Genomic DNA, 17,781 nt, shown 5'->3' with positions numbered 1-17,781 from the left:
GGCCAGTTCCTTCACTTATTCATCTTCTCAAAGCTGGGCCTTAAGGTTTCTTATCTGGTAAGCACAACAGCAAGGCCCAATGTATAAGATTATACCAGCCTTAGACAAAAACTTGTTAACATCATGAATGAGCCTATTTAAGATTAATTAAAACATTAACTCTTTTTTAAAAAAATTATTGAATGTAATTTTTTTAAGCCACCTATGAGACAAGCCTTGTGGCCCTAATCCCTACCTTAGGCAGAAATCATCTATATGATATAGGGTCATAGTTCTAGTCCTTGACTCTTGCATGCAATGTCAGGAGGTGCAGCGGTGTGACTAGTTTATTTATTGCCGTATTGGCCCACAGGCAATGAAAAGAGAAGCTTATCCAAAATACAAAAAGATGGGGGAGAATGTGACTTGTAAAGAACAAACTGACTGCCACCCTGGTAGCCATGAAGGTGATGGTAAAGATGGAAAATCCAAAAGTTTCAGCCAGTTGATAGCATCAGCTTCTGCCATTCCTTTCTTTTTATTCTGTACATTAACTCAATGCCATGTGCCTTAAGCCTGGTAGTGAGGGGGAATGGGAAGTTGCCAAACCTCTTTCTGGGCCTGCTGACCTAACATAAGTCCCACCCTTTTTACACCAAACCTGCATTTGCTTCGACTGTTTCCAGAACCACATTGAATGATTTAACCTGAACTTATAATTAAATGTTGCTTGGTGAAGAAGCCACAATATCTAGGAGTTTACATCAAATGAAAGCTACCGGGGCGGAGGGGCCTGGGCTCTGCCTATATTTAGGGAGGGGATGGGAGGAGAGGGGGGGACTCTTATTGCAGGTGTACATCAGCAACTGCAACAGCCCAGTCTTGACCATCAAGGTCATTTTCCCTTTCTTTAAAATGATGGAAAATATCATCAATGGAATCGAAGTTCTGTTAATTTTTGAAGCATTAAATGTTATTGAATTGAGACACGTGGAATCAAATAGGCTGTAATTTGACTGGTGAAAACACTATCCCATTTTGTAAATACCTTCTTACTTAATTCTATCAACTAATGTGGGAATAGGAATCTTTGCATTTACTCTATTGCCAAGAGATGCTTACAAACCACAAAAAATGAAAAAAACAAAGCTTTGTCAAAAAAATTAAAAAGAAAAATTAAGTTGACTTTTTAATGCTTTCATTCCATCGAATTTTGGTTAAAAAATTAAAAAAATAATCACATTTCATGAATATAAATATTCTTTAATTTTTAAAAAAAATCTAATGCAAGCGTCTAAACATGCATTGACGTTCCAAGGGGATGAAAATGATTACTTATAAAATGATGTTTAAATCAAATAAATTTTTATAATTAATAATAAATTAATTGTTATCAGTTAAAAATTTACGTGACATTAACACGATATTAATGTGAATGGTGAAAATATTACATGATTATATCATTATATTATATAAGTGTGTTGTGTCACTACCGTGTGATATTAAATGATAAGTTTCGTTTTAACTAAAAACAGTTAATCAATTATTAGTTATAAAAGACATACTCGTCTCAAAATGAAAATGTAAAATTTTAATTAAACGTAATAAAAAATAAAAATTTATTTATTTATTTTTTAAATAATTCAAAGATTTTCTTTAAAAATAATATTATCTCTATTTCAAAATTAACATACCCTACTCACCATTACTCTTATTTTTTAAAATATACATAGTTATTATATCATATTTTTTATTTTACATTTTATAAAATTTAATTTTAAATTTTATAAAAATTTCTCCATAATTATTATTCAAAATAATACACAATAATCAATAGATAGCTTCTGATGTATGATGAATAATAATACTAATAATAATAATAATAATATTATTATTATTATTCTTATTATCATTATTGTTATTATTATTATATGCATGATTTTGAGATGGGCAATTTCAACAGAAAGGGCAAAATGGTGAACCGAAAAAGGAGTGGCAATTTAGAGAATCTAAGAAAACCAGTGTGAATTATAAGACCGCTAATAAATATATTCTTGGATTCATTTATTATTTGCTTTTGGGCTTAACGAAAGCATACTTTCTACTTTATTCACTAAAAGGGACACACAAAAGAAATTAAAAAAGGAAACAGAGAAGCCGTGGACTCTGTGTTCCTGTGGATGTGATCCACACCCTTTCTTCCTGATTGTTTCCTGAGAAAATTTTTGGATCAAAAATCAAAGCTTGGGAGCGAGGAAAAAATGGGTTTGATCCAATATGTCAAATCGATCAATTGCGAACAAGAAGCTTACCCTGCTTATGAAGATTTCATTGTTCTTCCTCTCTTTGCCCTGTTTTTCCCCTCTGTCCGCTTCTTTCTCGATAGATTCGTCTTTGAGGTACTTGGTTTTATCTTTTTTATCTGTTTTTATGATAATTTTGATTGGAGTTTTGATTTTCTTCTTGAGTTTTTGAAATTTTTGTTATTTTAATGTTTTGTCTTTTAGCCGTTTGTTGAATTGTTTTGATGGGTTGTTTTTGTGATTATAGGATTGGCTGATATAAGATTCGTGGTTTTTTTTTTAATGTGTTTATGGTGCTGGTAGTTGCTTGCTGCATGTAAATGGTATTACATGTACTTTTATGCTTCGTGAGGAGGTTGATATAATGCTATGAGTGATGGTGAAAAGAATTCAATTTGGGTTTTGGAATCAGATCCTGGTTCCACTGTCTTTTAGTTATTTTTTGTGGTTACTGATATTTAAAATGAATAAGGTATAGAGTTGAAGTGTATTTAATCGAAAATTTTGGAATTGATAAAGATTATAATATGGAGAGTATGTTGAGCAATTTTTCTATTTGCATTACACTTCAGTTATGGAATTCATTTAAATTGGACTTGATCACATTGTTCTTGCTTATGTTAATGCATTGGTTTTGAAATGGCTGCATTTGTCGAAGTCTAAGATTGGTCCCTGTATTATCTTGGGCAGTTTGGACTAAATGTAGTCTCATTCCCTAGGATGACTAAATGTAGGTCTTTCTTTTGTTTTCTTGAGTTTTTCTCTCCTTTGAGCCTATATATAAGTGTCTTGCCATTGTTTTGACATGGCACTTCTTATTGGTAAAGCTTCAGCCCAGGTTGTTGTTTGGACATATTTTATAATTGATTGAGAATTTGCCTTGAGTCTTATACGGTTATGAGTTATTCACAGACATCTGGAGACTTTTTACCAATTTCTGGAACTTTTTGAATTTACCTTCTTTGCTACAAAAACCTTAATGCTCTTGCTTTCTTGGGCAGACATTGAAACACTGGCATCCTCCTATTAGTTGTGACTTCATTGTGTGTGGGCTTGCTTAGTGCTATTTAAAGATTTGTTTTAAGATTATTTCTATGTATGTAAGTACTATGTCCATGTTGATATACAGGTATTTATCATTTAAGTTTGAAATTGGAAATTTTCACTGTTATAGGGAGACAGTTTACTGTATTTTGCTTGCTAAATGACTTGAAATAAATCAAACTAAGGTGATCTTTTAGTGTGGATAAAGTTCATATCGTAGTTGCTAAGATAAAACCATAAGCATAAATTAAGAAGTAGAAAGCTGCCCCTTTTCATTCTTCCCATGTTGAAGTGGTTGTCTTGAATGTTGAGGGGAAACGTAGTCCAAATTTGGCATATTGGATTTCAAGATGTCAATTATGTGATGTAGTCCTATTTATCTTTAGCTAGTTTGGTCGTTCCTCTCCTTGTTTCCTCTCTCTATTTTTCTGTCACTGTCTTTCATCCTAACAGTTTATTCATTTTCTGAAAATATTTTACATGGTTTCAGAAAGTTGGAAGCCGAATGATTTTTGGAAAGGGGCACCAGATGATGAATGTCAATACAGATGAGAGAAGGAAGAAGATTAGAAAATTTAAGGAGTCAGCTTGGAAATGCATTTATTATCTGTCAGCCGAAATTCTGGCTCTCTTTGTAACTTATAATGAGCCTTGGTTCAAGAATACAAAATACTTCTGGGTAGGGCCTGGAGATCAGGTCTGGCCTGATCAAAAAATTAAGTAAGATTCATCAACAATATGTAATATATTTGCTGCTGTTTGATTTAAATATCAATGTTGGCATAAATATATTCTTGCATTTATTATACAATCAAAGGCCAAAGACATGAGAAGTGCAGCTTTATTAACTCAAAGACTAACTATTGTACTTCTTTTCCAGATTGAAATTAAGGGGACTTTATATGTATGCTGGTGGATTTTATACATACTCTATATTTGCTTTGATCTTCTGGGAAACAAGGCGTTCTGACTTTGGGGTCTCAATGGGTCATCATGTTGCAACTGCCATCCTCATTGTGCTATCTTACATATTTAGGTATGCTCTGACAGGTTCTTTCCTATACATAAGTTAGACTCATAGATTAAAAAATTTTGCAGGATAGTTGTTTCTGTTCTCATGCCAGTTGCTTGCAGATTTGCCCGTGTTGGTTCGGTTGTTTTAGCTATTCATGATGCTAGTGATGTATTTCTGGAGGTAGGGAAGATGGCCAAGTACAGTGGTGCTGAAACAATTGCTAGCTTTGCATTTATTATTTTTGTTTTGTCTTGGATCTTACTGCGTCTCATGTACTACCCATTCTGGGTCCTTTGGAGTACAAGGTTTGTATAAGTTCATGCCTGATATATATTGGCTACCGAAATTTATGAGTTTCTTCTTAAGCACTGCAGAATCACACCCATGTCCGTACAGATAGCACTACATTTAAGGGTGGAGAAAAGCAACTAATAAAAAAAGTTATGCTTACACAAATGATAGTGGCTGACTGTGGTGCAGTAAGCAGCAATGTTTATGCTCTCGGTCACAAGAAAAAGAAATACTTTTCTGGGTTTTTTCAGTTCACACACTTTAAGCCCTCTAATTGGATTAGTCCTGGTACTGTGAAATTTATAATATTTTAATCAAAATTAGGAAATCTTATAATACTCAAAATATACTTAATAAAGAATTCAGTATCATGTGCATTGAGCTCCATGTTTCTGCCCCTTGAAAGTTTTAACCCTTTCTCCCCTGATATGTGGTTACTGATGGATCCTTTTGGTTTCAGCTTCAGTATACATAAGGATTTATTTCTTTAGTTTTATACAAATCATTTCAGGAGTGGTGACATTTTGATGGAAACTGGTCCTTTTTTGTAAGAAAAAAGAAATGCTAAGTTTGCCTTCTGGTTCTCATATAATCTGGAGAATAAAAATTGATTTAAATTATATTTTTAATTTTGTTCTTTTTATTAATCTTATGTCCCTCTTCTATTGCAGTTTTGAAGTTGTTCAGACATTGGACAAGGAAAAGCATCCAGTGGATGGACCATTTTGTTATTATCTGTTCAACACACTTCTATTTTGCCTGCTTGTTCTTCATATTTATTGGTGGGCACTAATGTATAGAATGCTAGTCAAACAAATCAAATCCAGAGGCAAACTTAGTGAAGATGTCAGATCGGGTAAGTAAAGCATATTTTGTCACATGGATGTAACTGCATGTAAGTACATAGATGCACCATCGAAAATATTTTTTCACATGGATGTGATTGTATTTAAGTGCACAGATGAACTATAGAAAGAGTGATAAATGAATTTCAATAAGTATTTCTGAACAAGCTAAATATGAATTTACTATTTATATCTTTACGTCAACTGGCTTAGATCCTGATTGATAAATGATAATGAATGTCACATTTTCCAACCTTAGGATAGTGCACAATTTTTTGCTCATTTGTAAATAACTTTATAAAAAAATTAATGCTGTAAAAAGAGCTTCATACCATTGTTCATGCATATTTTCATTTTAAATCCCTCTAGAATGTGCTTTCAAGTGGCTTTCCTTTTAACTACATAGCTGACTGTTTTATCTTTACTTTTCATTTTGACCTTTTATTAATTTATGCAGATTCTGAAGGTGAAGATGAGCATGAAGATTGATCTGGAAAGGAGGAATTCTGCATTAACAGGACTTATGAAAAGGTAATCTTACTTTTATTTGAAAACCTCATAGAACTCATCAATTTGATTTAGTAGAATCAGTCATAGACCTCCAGACTCGGTTCTATTTAGAAACATCATAGAAAGTCCTCTTTGGTTAAGTGCACCACAAGTGACTACAAACGCTCTTGTGCAAAGTTTTAGTTTTCACTTTAGTTTCTTTGTCTTCTTTCTCTGTAAACTGATAGCGTCCATTTGCCCTCAAACTGATAGAAAGGTCTCTTGTCATATGTTTTTGCAGATGGCGAACAGCCCCCATCGGTTTACACATTGATATTCTTTTAAGCTGAATGAAATACTCGCATTTTCCTTGTAATTTCGAGATGAGGTACAGAAGCATTTTGAAGAGTAGTTTAGTTGTTGATTGTTGATGTCAGGCTTTGGGTCCTCTTCAGATCACAATGTTGGGTCTAGGTCTGCTGCCTCACCAGTAATTTGTTGTGAGAAAACACGTTTACCATGAAACTGTAATTCACCATCTCAAAAAGGAACTCTGCAGCCAAGTTGAGTTCAGAATTCTTTTACCTGCAAGCCAATGATTCTTTGCCTTTCAAGTAAATAACAGAAAAATTACTTCATTGTTATGACCTGGGGGTTGAAATTTGACGCTTAAGTACCCTGGCAGGTTGGATCTTGAATTCTGGTATATATTTATACAAAGTCCCTTTACCGACCAGCGTCAGCAAAAGCTCTACTGCAAATGGGGACTTTGTCTTGTATTAATATCAGTTAGTCAATCAGCTGTTAAGTATAAAAATTAATTTAATTTAAAATAAAAATGCAAGAGTTCAAACGTAACAAAAAAATAATTTATTTAAAATTTCTTGAGCAATTTATGTAATTAAAATTAAAAGCAAGAACCTCGTCGATAATTCTATTTTGGGCTGGGCCAGCGGTCATCTGAGCTGGGGAGGAGGAGAAATAACAAAGCCCAAAAGAAAAATAAAAATAAAAAATGAAAAAAAAAAAAAGGAAAAGGAAATACTAGTAGCTCGCCCAAAGGGTCACCAGCAATTTTCAGCTTTCGAGTTGGAAGATATACGGGGAGACACTGACCGCCTCTTCCCAACGACGTCGCTCTCTACTTACCGGTAAGTCCCTTTGCTTCTGCTACTTTTTCATCAAAACCCCAAACAAGATCTTCTGCTTGTTTTTTTTCATGTATTAGTTCTTGATTTTTATTGCGTGCAGCTCAATTTTTTAGAATTCTTTGCTTTATTTATGGGTCTGAACTCTGAACATGAAACAAATCAGTGCAGTTATTGTTGGACAGATTTCTTGTTTAGATGCATCAAGTCCTTAACTTCCAGGTTATGCATGTGAAATATTTGAGAAAAGGACGGAAGGAAAATTGGGTTTCTTTGAATGAGGGGAACAAAGTGTGATTTAATGACTGTATGAGGTGAAGGTTACCTTCAGGGTTAGTTATGGAAGTAACCCATTTTTATTTTCTGATTTTTTTACTGGTTGAGTGATTAGTACTATAGAAATTTTGTTGATCCTTGGACTATCCTTTCTTTTGGGAAATGCCCAAAAGATTATATTCATAGATTGTTATTGTAAATAGGAATACTTTTTGATGATCAGACATTATTGATCTTTGTAGCGAATTTGAATTTTTATTATCAATCTCGTGCACTTTTGCGATTAATGCTGATAATGTTTCTGTTTTCTTTATTTGGCAGTGTGTGAAACTTGATTTTTAAATTGTAAGAATGGAAGATGTCATAACCGAAATTCCCCCGCCTTCAAGATTCTTCCAGGAAGATCTTAACAACTTTATACCTCCATCCCCATCTCTCCCGTTGCCATTCCTTGTACTCTCTAATCCTAAGCCTGATAAGCCCCTTCGTCCATCTCTCCTTGTCATCGCATTATCATCTCCATCTTTGTATATCTTCCACCATTTGTCAACTAAGACCTTAATTGGAAGTTTTATCCTACCTGAGATCCCTTTCTCTGGCATCTCTGTTGAACCCTCTCTAGGAGACAAAACCTGCAACATCTATTCGCTTAATGATGAGGACAATTCTACTCTCCTTGTGTCAGTTCAACATGGTGTCTCTGCAGAGAGATCTCACTTTGTTGCAAGGTTGCTGATAGGTGAGGATATTGTTCCTGAGAGGGTTCTGATATTGGATTCAATTCAGAGCTCAAACTTCAGGGGCAAGCTCTCACCAGATGAAACATATGCTTTTAAGCTGGAGACATTAGCAGAAAGAAAAGGATCAGGTGGTGGCAATGTAGACTTCTCACTGCTAAAGGGTTTAGACTATTTTCCATCTGGTAGCATGATTGATGGCTTGGCTGCTGCTCTGTTGAGTCGTTGCCAATTGAAGAACATAAAGGGGACGTTGTGTGTTTCATGGCCTGAATTTGGTAGTTCTGTTGTGACTCTAATTAGATCTCTACTGCAAAGGAATGTACTTCCTAGCTTGGACTTGAGCTTAAAGGGAGTGGTGCAGGATCAATATGCAAGGTTCAATCGAATTAGGCATCAGCCTTATGATACCGAATTGTACACTTAGTGAACTACATTTATGCATTCGCCCACTCACACAAAAATGAAGAAGAAGAAGAGAGATAGTTTTATGTTTTATTCCTTTCTTAACATTTCTCTCTTTTTGACATGTTGTTCTGCTGTATATTTTTCTTGGAAGAGGTGCATGAGAGTAATTCACTAATTTGTCTGCTGGGTTTTGCCATTTCTTTTAAGTTGAACTTATAAGAAGCCTCTGAACTTGCTCCTGTTTGACCTTTGTCTTGCATGTTATAACTGATGTGATTCAGAATTACATTAAACCAATCTCACCCATATTGACAGCAGTTATCCTGCTTTACATGTCATAGGAAGTTAAAATCTGCTTGCATATTTACTGGAATTATCATTTCTAGTCTCTGTCACTCTAAACCTTGCTAATTGTATATCCTTTTGTTCCATGACATTATATGTTGGTCTTGACGTTATCACCTAAGATTTAGCCCATGTCCCTGGCATTAATAATGATACCTTGGATGGTCTTGCTTGTTTTGGAACCTCTAGATGGAATATTGTCTTATTTGAGTACTCTGTGCATGTCTCTTCCAATTTTGTCTTGCAAGCACAGAAAACAGGTTTTGACAATAAGCCGAAAGCGCCTGTTGGCATCTAGAGAATAAGGTCTTTTGCCTGGAGGAATTGTGTTTTGCATAATGATTTACAATAACTATTCCTTTAAGGATGAGATGATAAATGAGCTATGCTCATCATCCAAGGATTGATCTCCCGTTTCTGAACTTGAGTTGAAGAAGTTATGTCTTGTACAAAGGGTTATGCAATTGTGATCACAAAGCAGTTCTAAGCCCTTGCAATAGATCATATAATTGATAGTCTAGGCATGCAGGCTTGGGTTGGTTCGAACCCAAGCCACCCCTTCCCCAGTGAATTCGTAGATTTTCCTCTTGTATATATAATAATAATTAGTTAAAAAAACATAGACAACATAGCTTAAGGACCTCCTCTTACAGGAGCACTGCCAAAGTCTTTGTTAGGTCTGACTTATGGAAGTCATTCTGTTTGTGGCAATTGCTTTTGATGTCGGCGAAAGGCAGACTAGAAAGACTGGATAACGGGCTGAAAGGCGAAGAGGGGCGTGCATGGTTCAGTTGCTTCTGAAAGGAACCATTGAGACACATCTAGCACCCCAGCATTCTTGTAATACTGGAATACGTGGATGACAAAGTCAAATTTTGAATGAGAAGTCTGCATTAAATCAACTTCTTTTGACACGTGATTCACTAATCTCTTGCACTTCAAGAATCAAGATCACAATTGTGCATCTAGATTTTTTTTATCCCCCTGGAAAAGCAACTGAAGAATGAAAATACAAGAAAGAGTATATGCTATTTCATTGTTCTTGTTCTTCAAGTTAAGAGCGTCAAGCAGTGAGCTGAATTCCAAATTGTCAGGTGGAACTTCATCAATATTGAAGGCATTGGTTTAACCTAATATGTTCAACTAATTAAGTCTATGTTTTATAACAGATACCAAAACGATTAGATAATCACATGTTTTCCTTTGGTTTAATATAGATTATTAACGACCCTTTAGTCAGAGACTTGTCCTTTTCCCCCCAAGGCTTCAACTTGCTAGATAAGTAAGAGGAGGAGGCTGCAACTTGTTTGAAAGTTAAACAACTGAAAAAGCAGTGAAACATTTGCTGTTATCTGTTTATGGTTTGGTGGCTCGCCCAAAAACCTTTTCAAGAAATTTATTTAAATATAAGATTTACGTCATTGAATCTGTGTCTAAGTTATAGTTTTTGGTTTGAGAGCATCCACCAACCAGGCCAACATTAGTTGCATCCTCTCTTGACTAATTACACATATATTTTTACTAATACTCAAACGGTTATGCACAAGGAAAAGCTTTCAGAATTTCCACCTTCTTTTTCCCTTAAATATCTTACAGTCCCACCCATTTCCCCATCCATTCATTCGAGAACAGCTTATGCATAGTAGCAAAAGAATGGGGCATTACCCTTCTCTGAGCAGTGTGAAATGTTTCATGGTTCTGGTCTGTATCTCCGTTTTCAGCTCTGCCAGTTTGGCAAGTGAACCTCGCTTGACATTGGATTACTACAAATCTACATGTCCGACTGTGTTTGAGATTGTGAGGACAGAAATGGAGTGTCAAGTGCTCTCTGATCCTCGCAATGCAGCCTTGATTGTTCGACTACATTTCCACGATTGTTTTGTTCAGGTGAATCCGAGACAAATATCAATGCATATGTATTGCTCAAAATTAGTTTGGAGGAAAAATCCCAAAAAAAGAATTTACATTTATTATTATGAATATGGTTTGTGCAGGGTTGTGATGGGTCAGTTTTGCTTGATGACACAATTAACTTGGAAGGAGAAAAGAAAGCTTCTCCAAATGTAAACTCCCTTAAAGGATACAGAATCATTGACAGGATTAAGAACAAGCTTGAATCAGAGTGTCCTGGCATTGTTTCTTGTGCTGATATCCTCACCATTGCTGCCAGAGATGCTGTGATTCTGGTAAAAATCAACATTGATTTGTACAAATCAAAAGCCTACAACACTTTAACAGTCTTAATGCTTGAGTTAGTCTTATTTGTGTTTTGGTCTAATTCTTTGCAGGTTGGTGGACCTTACTGGGATGTACCAGTGGGAAGAAAGGATTCAAAAACTGCTAGCTATGGTCTTGCCCTGGAAAACCTTCCTGCTGCTACTGAGGGTCTTCTCAGTATTATATCAAAATTTCTTTACCAAGGCCTCTCAGTGACTGACATGGTGGCTCTTTCTGGTAAGCTATTCCTAGAATCTTTCCTAATATCCTCTCTTGTGTTTAGTTCTCCATGGCTCCTGTTTCAAGCTATATTATATTTTTTAATGAATAAAAATATTACTACTCGAATCTAAAATCTTTATTCAAATTATATTCGAGATTCGAGCATTTAACTAGTGCATGATTTCTCTTTTTAAAAAGTAAGATTCGAATCATCTTTTTTCAAATAAAAAAAATCTTTATTCAAATTTCGGTGAATATCCTTATCACTTGAATTAATAAGTTTTTATAATTAACATACATAACTCTATTTGTGTAAAATAAGCTTAAATACAGATAATTATCTTTTAATTTCAAGCTAAGTAACTTAACTTTAGAAATATTAAATTCAAATCATAAACATATTTTCTCGAGAATAAAATGGATAAAAATTATTATTGATATATTCAAAATTTTAAACCCAAAAAAAAAAAAAAGATAAGAGTTTATAGGGGAAAGTAATGAAGTGAGATTTGTATGAAAGACGAAATAAGATTGGACAGAAGTTAAAAAAAAAGACAAATACAAGAAATTTAGGTTTGGAAGTAAGGGGGTTAGATAGGAATTTAAGTAAAAAGAAATGATTTAAAAGAGAGATTGGAACTTGCTTTATTATTATTATTATAAATATAATAATGAGTCAAAGCACTTATATATTATGGTTTAGAAAATGTATTTAACCATATAAATTACTTTTTTATTTTTAAAATAGTGTTAATGGATCATGCCATCAGTATAAACCTACCAAATATTTGGATGGCCTCGACACCTCCAAATAATGAGTAAATTCAAAGAAAATTGCTGGTTGGCTTGGAGTTTATTTTAAGATTTTATTTTTATATTGTTGATATAATATTTAAAAAAATTTAAATTATTTAAAAAATTAAAAAAATTATTTTTTATTATGTTCGATCAAGTCTCTATATTTTTATTTTAAGTTAAATAAATTTTTATATTTTTATTTTGAGCCAAATTAGTTCTTATGATTAATGGTTGATTTAATCAAAATATCATTTGTCATTTTATGTCACGTAACACTGATGCAACATGTTGAAATGTTACAATTGATAATGGCATGATATACTGATATATCATATTTAATAATAACATAATATTATAAAATGAATATGTGGTATTTTTCACTGTCCATATGAACGTCACGTCAGTGTCATATAAGTATAAAATAACAAGTAATATTTTAACTAATGAAAATCAATCAATCATTAATTATAATAACTTATTTGACTCAAAACAAAAATACAGAGATTAAATTGAATAACAATAAAAGAATAAGGACTTATTTTAGTACATATAATAAGAAATATATGTTAAGATTTAATATTTTTGTTCACATATTTTACTCATTAAATAAATAAATAAATATATACTTGTCGGGCTCATGGGCGAGCTCGGTTATAAAAGTTTATGACTGGTCCGACCTCTATTTTTGGCTGGGCCTGACCAAAACAAATTCAACCCAATTAAAAATCCTAAATTAGAAAATAAAAATATTTTGGAACCACAAGATATAAAGTTCTTTAATGTTTTCAGGGTCTTTTATTCATATAAAATTTTCATTATCTCAAAGCAAATTCTGCATAAGTATGTGTAAAACCAAATAATTGGATTGTTGAGACTTTTATGGGACTTAGATTTTCCATTGTCCTGTTTGTTGTTTCGGTGGATGCCACTTGCAGGGGCTCACACCATTGGCATGGCACGCTGTGTGAATTTTCGAGCTCGAATCTATGGGGACTTCGAAGCAACTTCAGGGAAGAATCCATTATCCAATTCATACCTTAGCAAATTGAAATCCATTTGCCCTGAAACCGGATCAGGAGACAACAACGTAACAGCCATGGACAATGTCACACCAAATCTTTTCGACAATTCCTTTTACCATACTCTGCTGAGAGGGAACGGGTTGCTCAACTCGGACCAACAGATGTACTCCAGCTTGTTGGGGATCGAAACGAGGAAGCTTGTCCAGAAATACGCAGAGGACCCTGTTGCTTTCTTCAATCAATTCGCGGATTCGATGGTGAAAATGGGAAACATTGTGAATTCGGATAGCTTTGTGAGTGGTGAAGTGAGGAAGAGTTGCAGATTCGTCAACACTTGAAAAAGAGAGCTGCATTTGTTCGATGAATTACGTAGTAATTGTTTGCATGTGCCAAAGAAGAAACAAAATAAAAAGTTTTTAATTTACAGTTTTCATCGAGTTTGTCAAGAAATTGAAGTTTCCTTTGTACCAAGAAATTTAAGGAAACTGAACGTTTATGTAAGATTCATTTTAAACCAACTATGCAACAAAGTGGTTTTCCTACTGCAATTTGATCTCTTTAGCCTCTTTGGCTAGGTGCATGTGTCACACCCCTTCTTAAGAAGAAATAGACTGAGTGCTTCAATCTCACGTTCAATCGGTAAGGGGTTGTGACACTTATAAACGTAAGTGTTGTACATTCTATCAAATTAATTTTTTGAAAAGAAGATAATAATCTTGTGACATATGAATAAAGTACACATGTATAAAACTATGTCCAAAAAGAGATTTTAAATTCAATTCATAAGTTCCCTCTTATTTAATCAATAACATTTTTAAAGTTTAATAAATTTTTATTTTTTTATTACTTTTAATCAAACTCTTATATTTTTAATTTGAGTCAAATACATCTTTATAACTAACGATCGATTAATTGTATTTAGTCAAAACGTTACTTATTTTTATATCACGTGTTGTTGACGTGGTATACTGATATCAATAGCGAATTCATGATTTTATGTGAGAATAGCTAAAGAGTAATTATAAATGTAATCATATTATATATAAAATTTTATACATATAATAATAAAGAAAATTAAATATTGAGGGGTGGTAGTCGTCACCACTTGCCACCCCCTTCCTCATGGCTTCGTCAATGGTTAACATGTTTTAGTAATGTAACATAATTACATTATTATATAATATTTTCATTTTTTACTTTAAATTTGAGTTTAGTCGTTACGTTTATATATAAAAAAAAAAGATTTTTTTGTCCTTTTTTCTACGCAAATGCAATAAATAGGGCATGTTGAAATGGTAAACGTTGATGAAGTCCATATAAACCCCTTTTTCTTTCTTTTATTTGGGCAGATAAAAAAAAGTCTATACACGTTTAATAGCTTTAAATTCGATGCTTGATATTTTAGTAAGAAAAATGTGATGCCAAATATAACAAGGTTTGTCAGTGGTGATATTTTCTTCCCCTATACTTCTTAAATTCTTACTTCTTCTAGTAATTATTGACTTTGTTTTTTGTTTCTTTTACCAACAATATTTTGACTAGATATACACATTTAATAAAAAAAATATATCATACTTAATTCTACGACAAAACGTATATATCTAACTCGAAAAATTAGATTCGAATCTTTTTCAATTTAAAAATAGTATCGTATCAAATTTTGAAAAGAATTATTTAAAAAATGAAAATATGTGAGGGTAGCGTTTCGGTCTTATAGAGTTACCTTAAGAACTTTATATAAAATTTTGTCAAACTTAATATTATATTTTTTTTGATTGATTTGTTTATTTGGTTTATTTTAATTGACTTGGATACTAGATGTCGTTCACGTTATATACATGATAAAATATTAATTTTGATTATTATTTTTTATTTTTAAATTTAATTTCATATAAAAAATAATCATACATGTTCATTAGACAAGTTGTGACTCAATGCCAACTAGACCTACATTATAAATTTAATTAATTAAGTACTCAATTTCATTTTCATCTCATGTTTTCCTATCAAACTTTCAGGGATGAAATTTGACGATGAAGTTAAATATTATCGATGATGAATAAAATTATTGAAAGAATTCCGACGAAACAAAATTTTGATTTAAAGGTAAAAAAAATCTTCAAAAAGAAATTTGGTCGTTTTCGAGTTTGGTAATTCAAGACTCCAAGGTAACCTATGTACATTATTACATTAAGATTAGACAATTCTAAGTCAAATATAAAAATTAATAGATGTGATGAAAACGATTTGATACTGTTTAGAGCTTTGAAAAAAAGAAGGTTATTTTCAAAGTCAATCATCTAACAAGCCGATGTAACAATTTAATATGCCTAACTCTTGCATGGGTTTTCTTTCCAAAAAAAAAAAAAAATCTAGCATGGGTTTGCATCCTCTCAATTATTTTTTTTTTATTTTTTAATACATTGATCGTTATTGTGTATATGTACAGAAACCAATCATGAATTATAATTTTATATACAACAGATCTGATTATGAATTGTGGATCTTATATATTAAATCGCATCACAAAATTTTAATCATATATATAAATTTGTTGGTTATTCTCATCAAATATCTTATTAGTTTAATCTTTTGACCCAACATTTTTGTTTTTAATATTTGTCCACTTTGATTGCAAAATTTTATTATTTTAATTTTAAATATTATATTTATGAATAAGTTGATTTGTCATATATTTATGAAAGTCACCTTTAAATTATCCAATAAAACTTTGTTTCGTAAGGAAGGAAGTGTAGGGTCAAATAACATTACATTTGAGAAAATGGTTTTTAAAAATTCTCAAGAATAAAATGAAGTTATTTACAATTTAAAAAAAAAACTTTTATATCTATTTAATTAAAAATATTTAAAAATCACTCAAAAATTAATGAGTATAATATTTGTCAATTGACACCAACAAAATATATCAAAGATATTTGAGACATCTTATTCCTAGATAATTGTAATTAGACAAACAAACCTTTTTCATATTTTAAAGAAATTATTTTTATCACATAAATCTATCATTTTGCCTTTAATAAAACACTATACAATAGTTAACATTTAATCCAACTTGAAGGTTTCTACTCAAATCTCAAGACAAGAAAGGCGATATTATCAAAAGAGCAAAAATTATTTTTTATTATGTAATTTAAAATTATACATATTAAAAAATAAAATTATCACTTAATAAAAAATGAAAGTATATATATTAAACTAATAAAAATATATTAATGACAAATTGACACCATCAATAAAATCATAAACCTCAACAAAAATGGTCATTTTTGAACTTTAAACAATTAAGTTTCGCATCTTCTTAATTTAAGATTTAAATATTTTATTTGTCTCAAATTTTATATTTTTAAGAAAACAATGAATGAAATATCATAAGATTTCTACTAGCACAATACATTATAATCATATACATATATATATATGTATAGATAAAAAATTTTATATATAAATAAGATTACATTAATCTAGAATTTGCCATAACAAGAATTTAGAACACAAAGCATAGTTGATTTCTGATTCATAGTTTAACAACGGAAATAACATTGACCAGATTGACTGTTGGTCTTTAGTGGACTAGGATCTTCTTTTCCTTTTCTTTTTAACTCTCTAATGAGTGAGATTTTCATATTTTTACTTTAATAGGAGAGGGGACCTAGCTTTTCTTTATATAGTGAATCCCTAAGCTCACCCATCATAGGATTTAGAGTTCTTAAATAAGCCTATATATTAAATCTACATTTATTGTATTCATGTATCGTTATTGCATACATGAATCTATAATTACTGTATATATAAATTAGTAGATTCATATATTATTCTGAATCAATAGATTTATGTATCATTATTGTATTCATAAATTTATAAATCTATGTATCATTATTGATTATATATATGTATATATATACTATTTTTTTTCACTTTAAGATGCTTCACGATTAGATTCGGTCAATCAAGTCACAAATTGAGGCTATACCTTGCGATGTAATAACATGCCTAGGATTGATGATCAGATGGAGTATATGAACTCAAAAACAAACTCTGAATTCGTCAAACAACAAGAAAAGAAAGACACAGACAGGCAGAAAAGGCAATCAATCAATCCTATGAGGTCATAGGTTTGTTGACGAAACGTTCTTTGAATCTACAAAATGCCCAAATCGTTTAGTCAAACGTGTAGCCCTGGAATTTTCAAATCTTCTATCTTTTCATTGTTGAAAAAGGCAACAAGGTAGAAGGGAACCCAAAGGCAGGCAGGCAGGCAGACAGTCCCCATTTCCTTATGGTTCCCTTCGCATATAAAAGTTGGAAGAGGAAAATTAGAAGGAATTGATTCCACGTTTCACCTAAACCACCCCTTGTCTCTTTCTTTCACGCTCATTAGTGTTTCTTTTATTAATTTCTTTTGGATATTTGGTCCACGGCTCAAAGGGGAAAGATGGGGTATAGATATTTCTTTCTTCAGGTCAACAGTGTGAGAACATTAAAAACTTTGACAAGTCTTGGATATATACTGTCTCTGTCTTTCTATTTCTTCCCAGTAGAATGTTCTACGTATTGAACATGGAGGTGGACAAAAGCTTTTCCTATTCTAAAGAATATAGAGGAAATATCCGGTTGTATAGTA

The 17,781-nt window shown here is 32.2% G+C and overlaps 3 protein-coding genes across 3 annotated transcripts; all 3 read left to right on the top strand.

The window, feature by feature from the left end:
* Window positions 1–2,065: 2,065 nt before the first annotated feature.
* On the top strand, window positions 2,066–6,610 carry LOC18610126 (ceramide synthase 1 LOH3-like). Its single transcript, XM_018116112.2, has 7 exons — window positions 2,066–2,378; window positions 3,817–4,046; window positions 4,207–4,362; window positions 4,461–4,646; window positions 5,304–5,488; window positions 5,935–6,008; window positions 6,268–6,610. Exons 1-6 carry the CDS (start codon window positions 2,241–2,243, stop codon window positions 5,964–5,966), a joined length of 927 nt encoding a protein of 308 aa, XP_017971601.1. The 5' UTR covers window positions 2,066–2,240; the 3' UTR covers window positions 5,967–6,008; window positions 6,268–6,610.
* LOC18610125 (Peroxidase superfamily protein) lies at window positions 5,462–13,687 on the top strand. The gene is made up of 6 exons (XM_007045616.3): window positions 5,462–5,488; window positions 5,935–6,008; window positions 10,602–10,767; window positions 10,875–11,066; window positions 11,169–11,334; window positions 13,053–13,687. Exons 1-6 carry the CDS (start codon window positions 5,477–5,479, stop codon window positions 13,475–13,477), a joined length of 1,035 nt encoding a protein of 344 aa, XP_007045678.3. The 5' UTR covers window positions 5,462–5,476; the 3' UTR covers window positions 13,478–13,687.
* LOC18610127 (trigger factor) lies at window positions 6,968–8,781 on the top strand. The gene is made up of 2 exons (XM_007045620.3): window positions 6,968–7,117; window positions 7,712–8,781. Exon 2 carries the CDS (start codon window positions 7,742–7,744, stop codon window positions 8,552–8,554), a length of 813 nt encoding a protein of 270 aa, XP_007045682.3. The 5' UTR covers window positions 6,968–7,117; window positions 7,712–7,741; the 3' UTR covers window positions 8,555–8,781.
* Window positions 13,688–17,781: the final 4,094 nt, after the last annotated feature.

Source organism: Theobroma cacao, chromosome 2 (genome assembly GCF_053813885.1).
Source record: "Theobroma cacao isolate CCN51 chromosome 2, ASM5381388v1, whole genome shotgun sequence".
NCBI classification, from domain to species: Eukaryota; Viridiplantae; Streptophyta; class Magnoliopsida; order Malvales; family Malvaceae; genus Theobroma; species Theobroma cacao.
Note: the sequence above shows the minus strand (reverse complement) of the source record. Positions and strands in the feature narration are given on the sequence as shown.

Bases quoted from the DNA above. Each gene is read 5' to 3' on its own strand.
- LOC18610127 (XM_007045620.3), top strand. From the start codon at position 7,742: ATGGAAGATGTCATAACCGAAATTCCCCCGCCTTCAAGATTCTTCCAG.
- LOC18610125 (XM_007045616.3), top strand. The intron at 11,067-11,168 runs GTAAAAATCAAC...AATTCTTTGCAG, and splicing joins CCAGAGATGCTGTGATTCTG to GTTGGTGGACCTTACTGGGA. The intron at 11,335-13,052 runs GTAAGCTATTCC...TGCCACTTGCAG, and splicing joins TGACATGGTGGCTCTTTCTG to GGGCTCACACCATTGGCATG.
- LOC18610126 (XM_018116112.2), top strand. From the start codon at position 2,241: ATGGGTTTGATCCAATATGTCAAATCGATCAATTGCGAACAAGAAGCT. The intron at 4,647-5,303 runs GTTTGTATAAGT...CTTCTATTGCAG, and splicing joins TGGGTCCTTTGGAGTACAAG to TTTTGAAGTTGTTCAGACAT. The intron at 5,489-5,934 runs GTAAGTAAAGCA...TAATTTATGCAG, and splicing joins TAGTGAAGATGTCAGATCGG to ATTCTGAAGGTGAAGATGAG.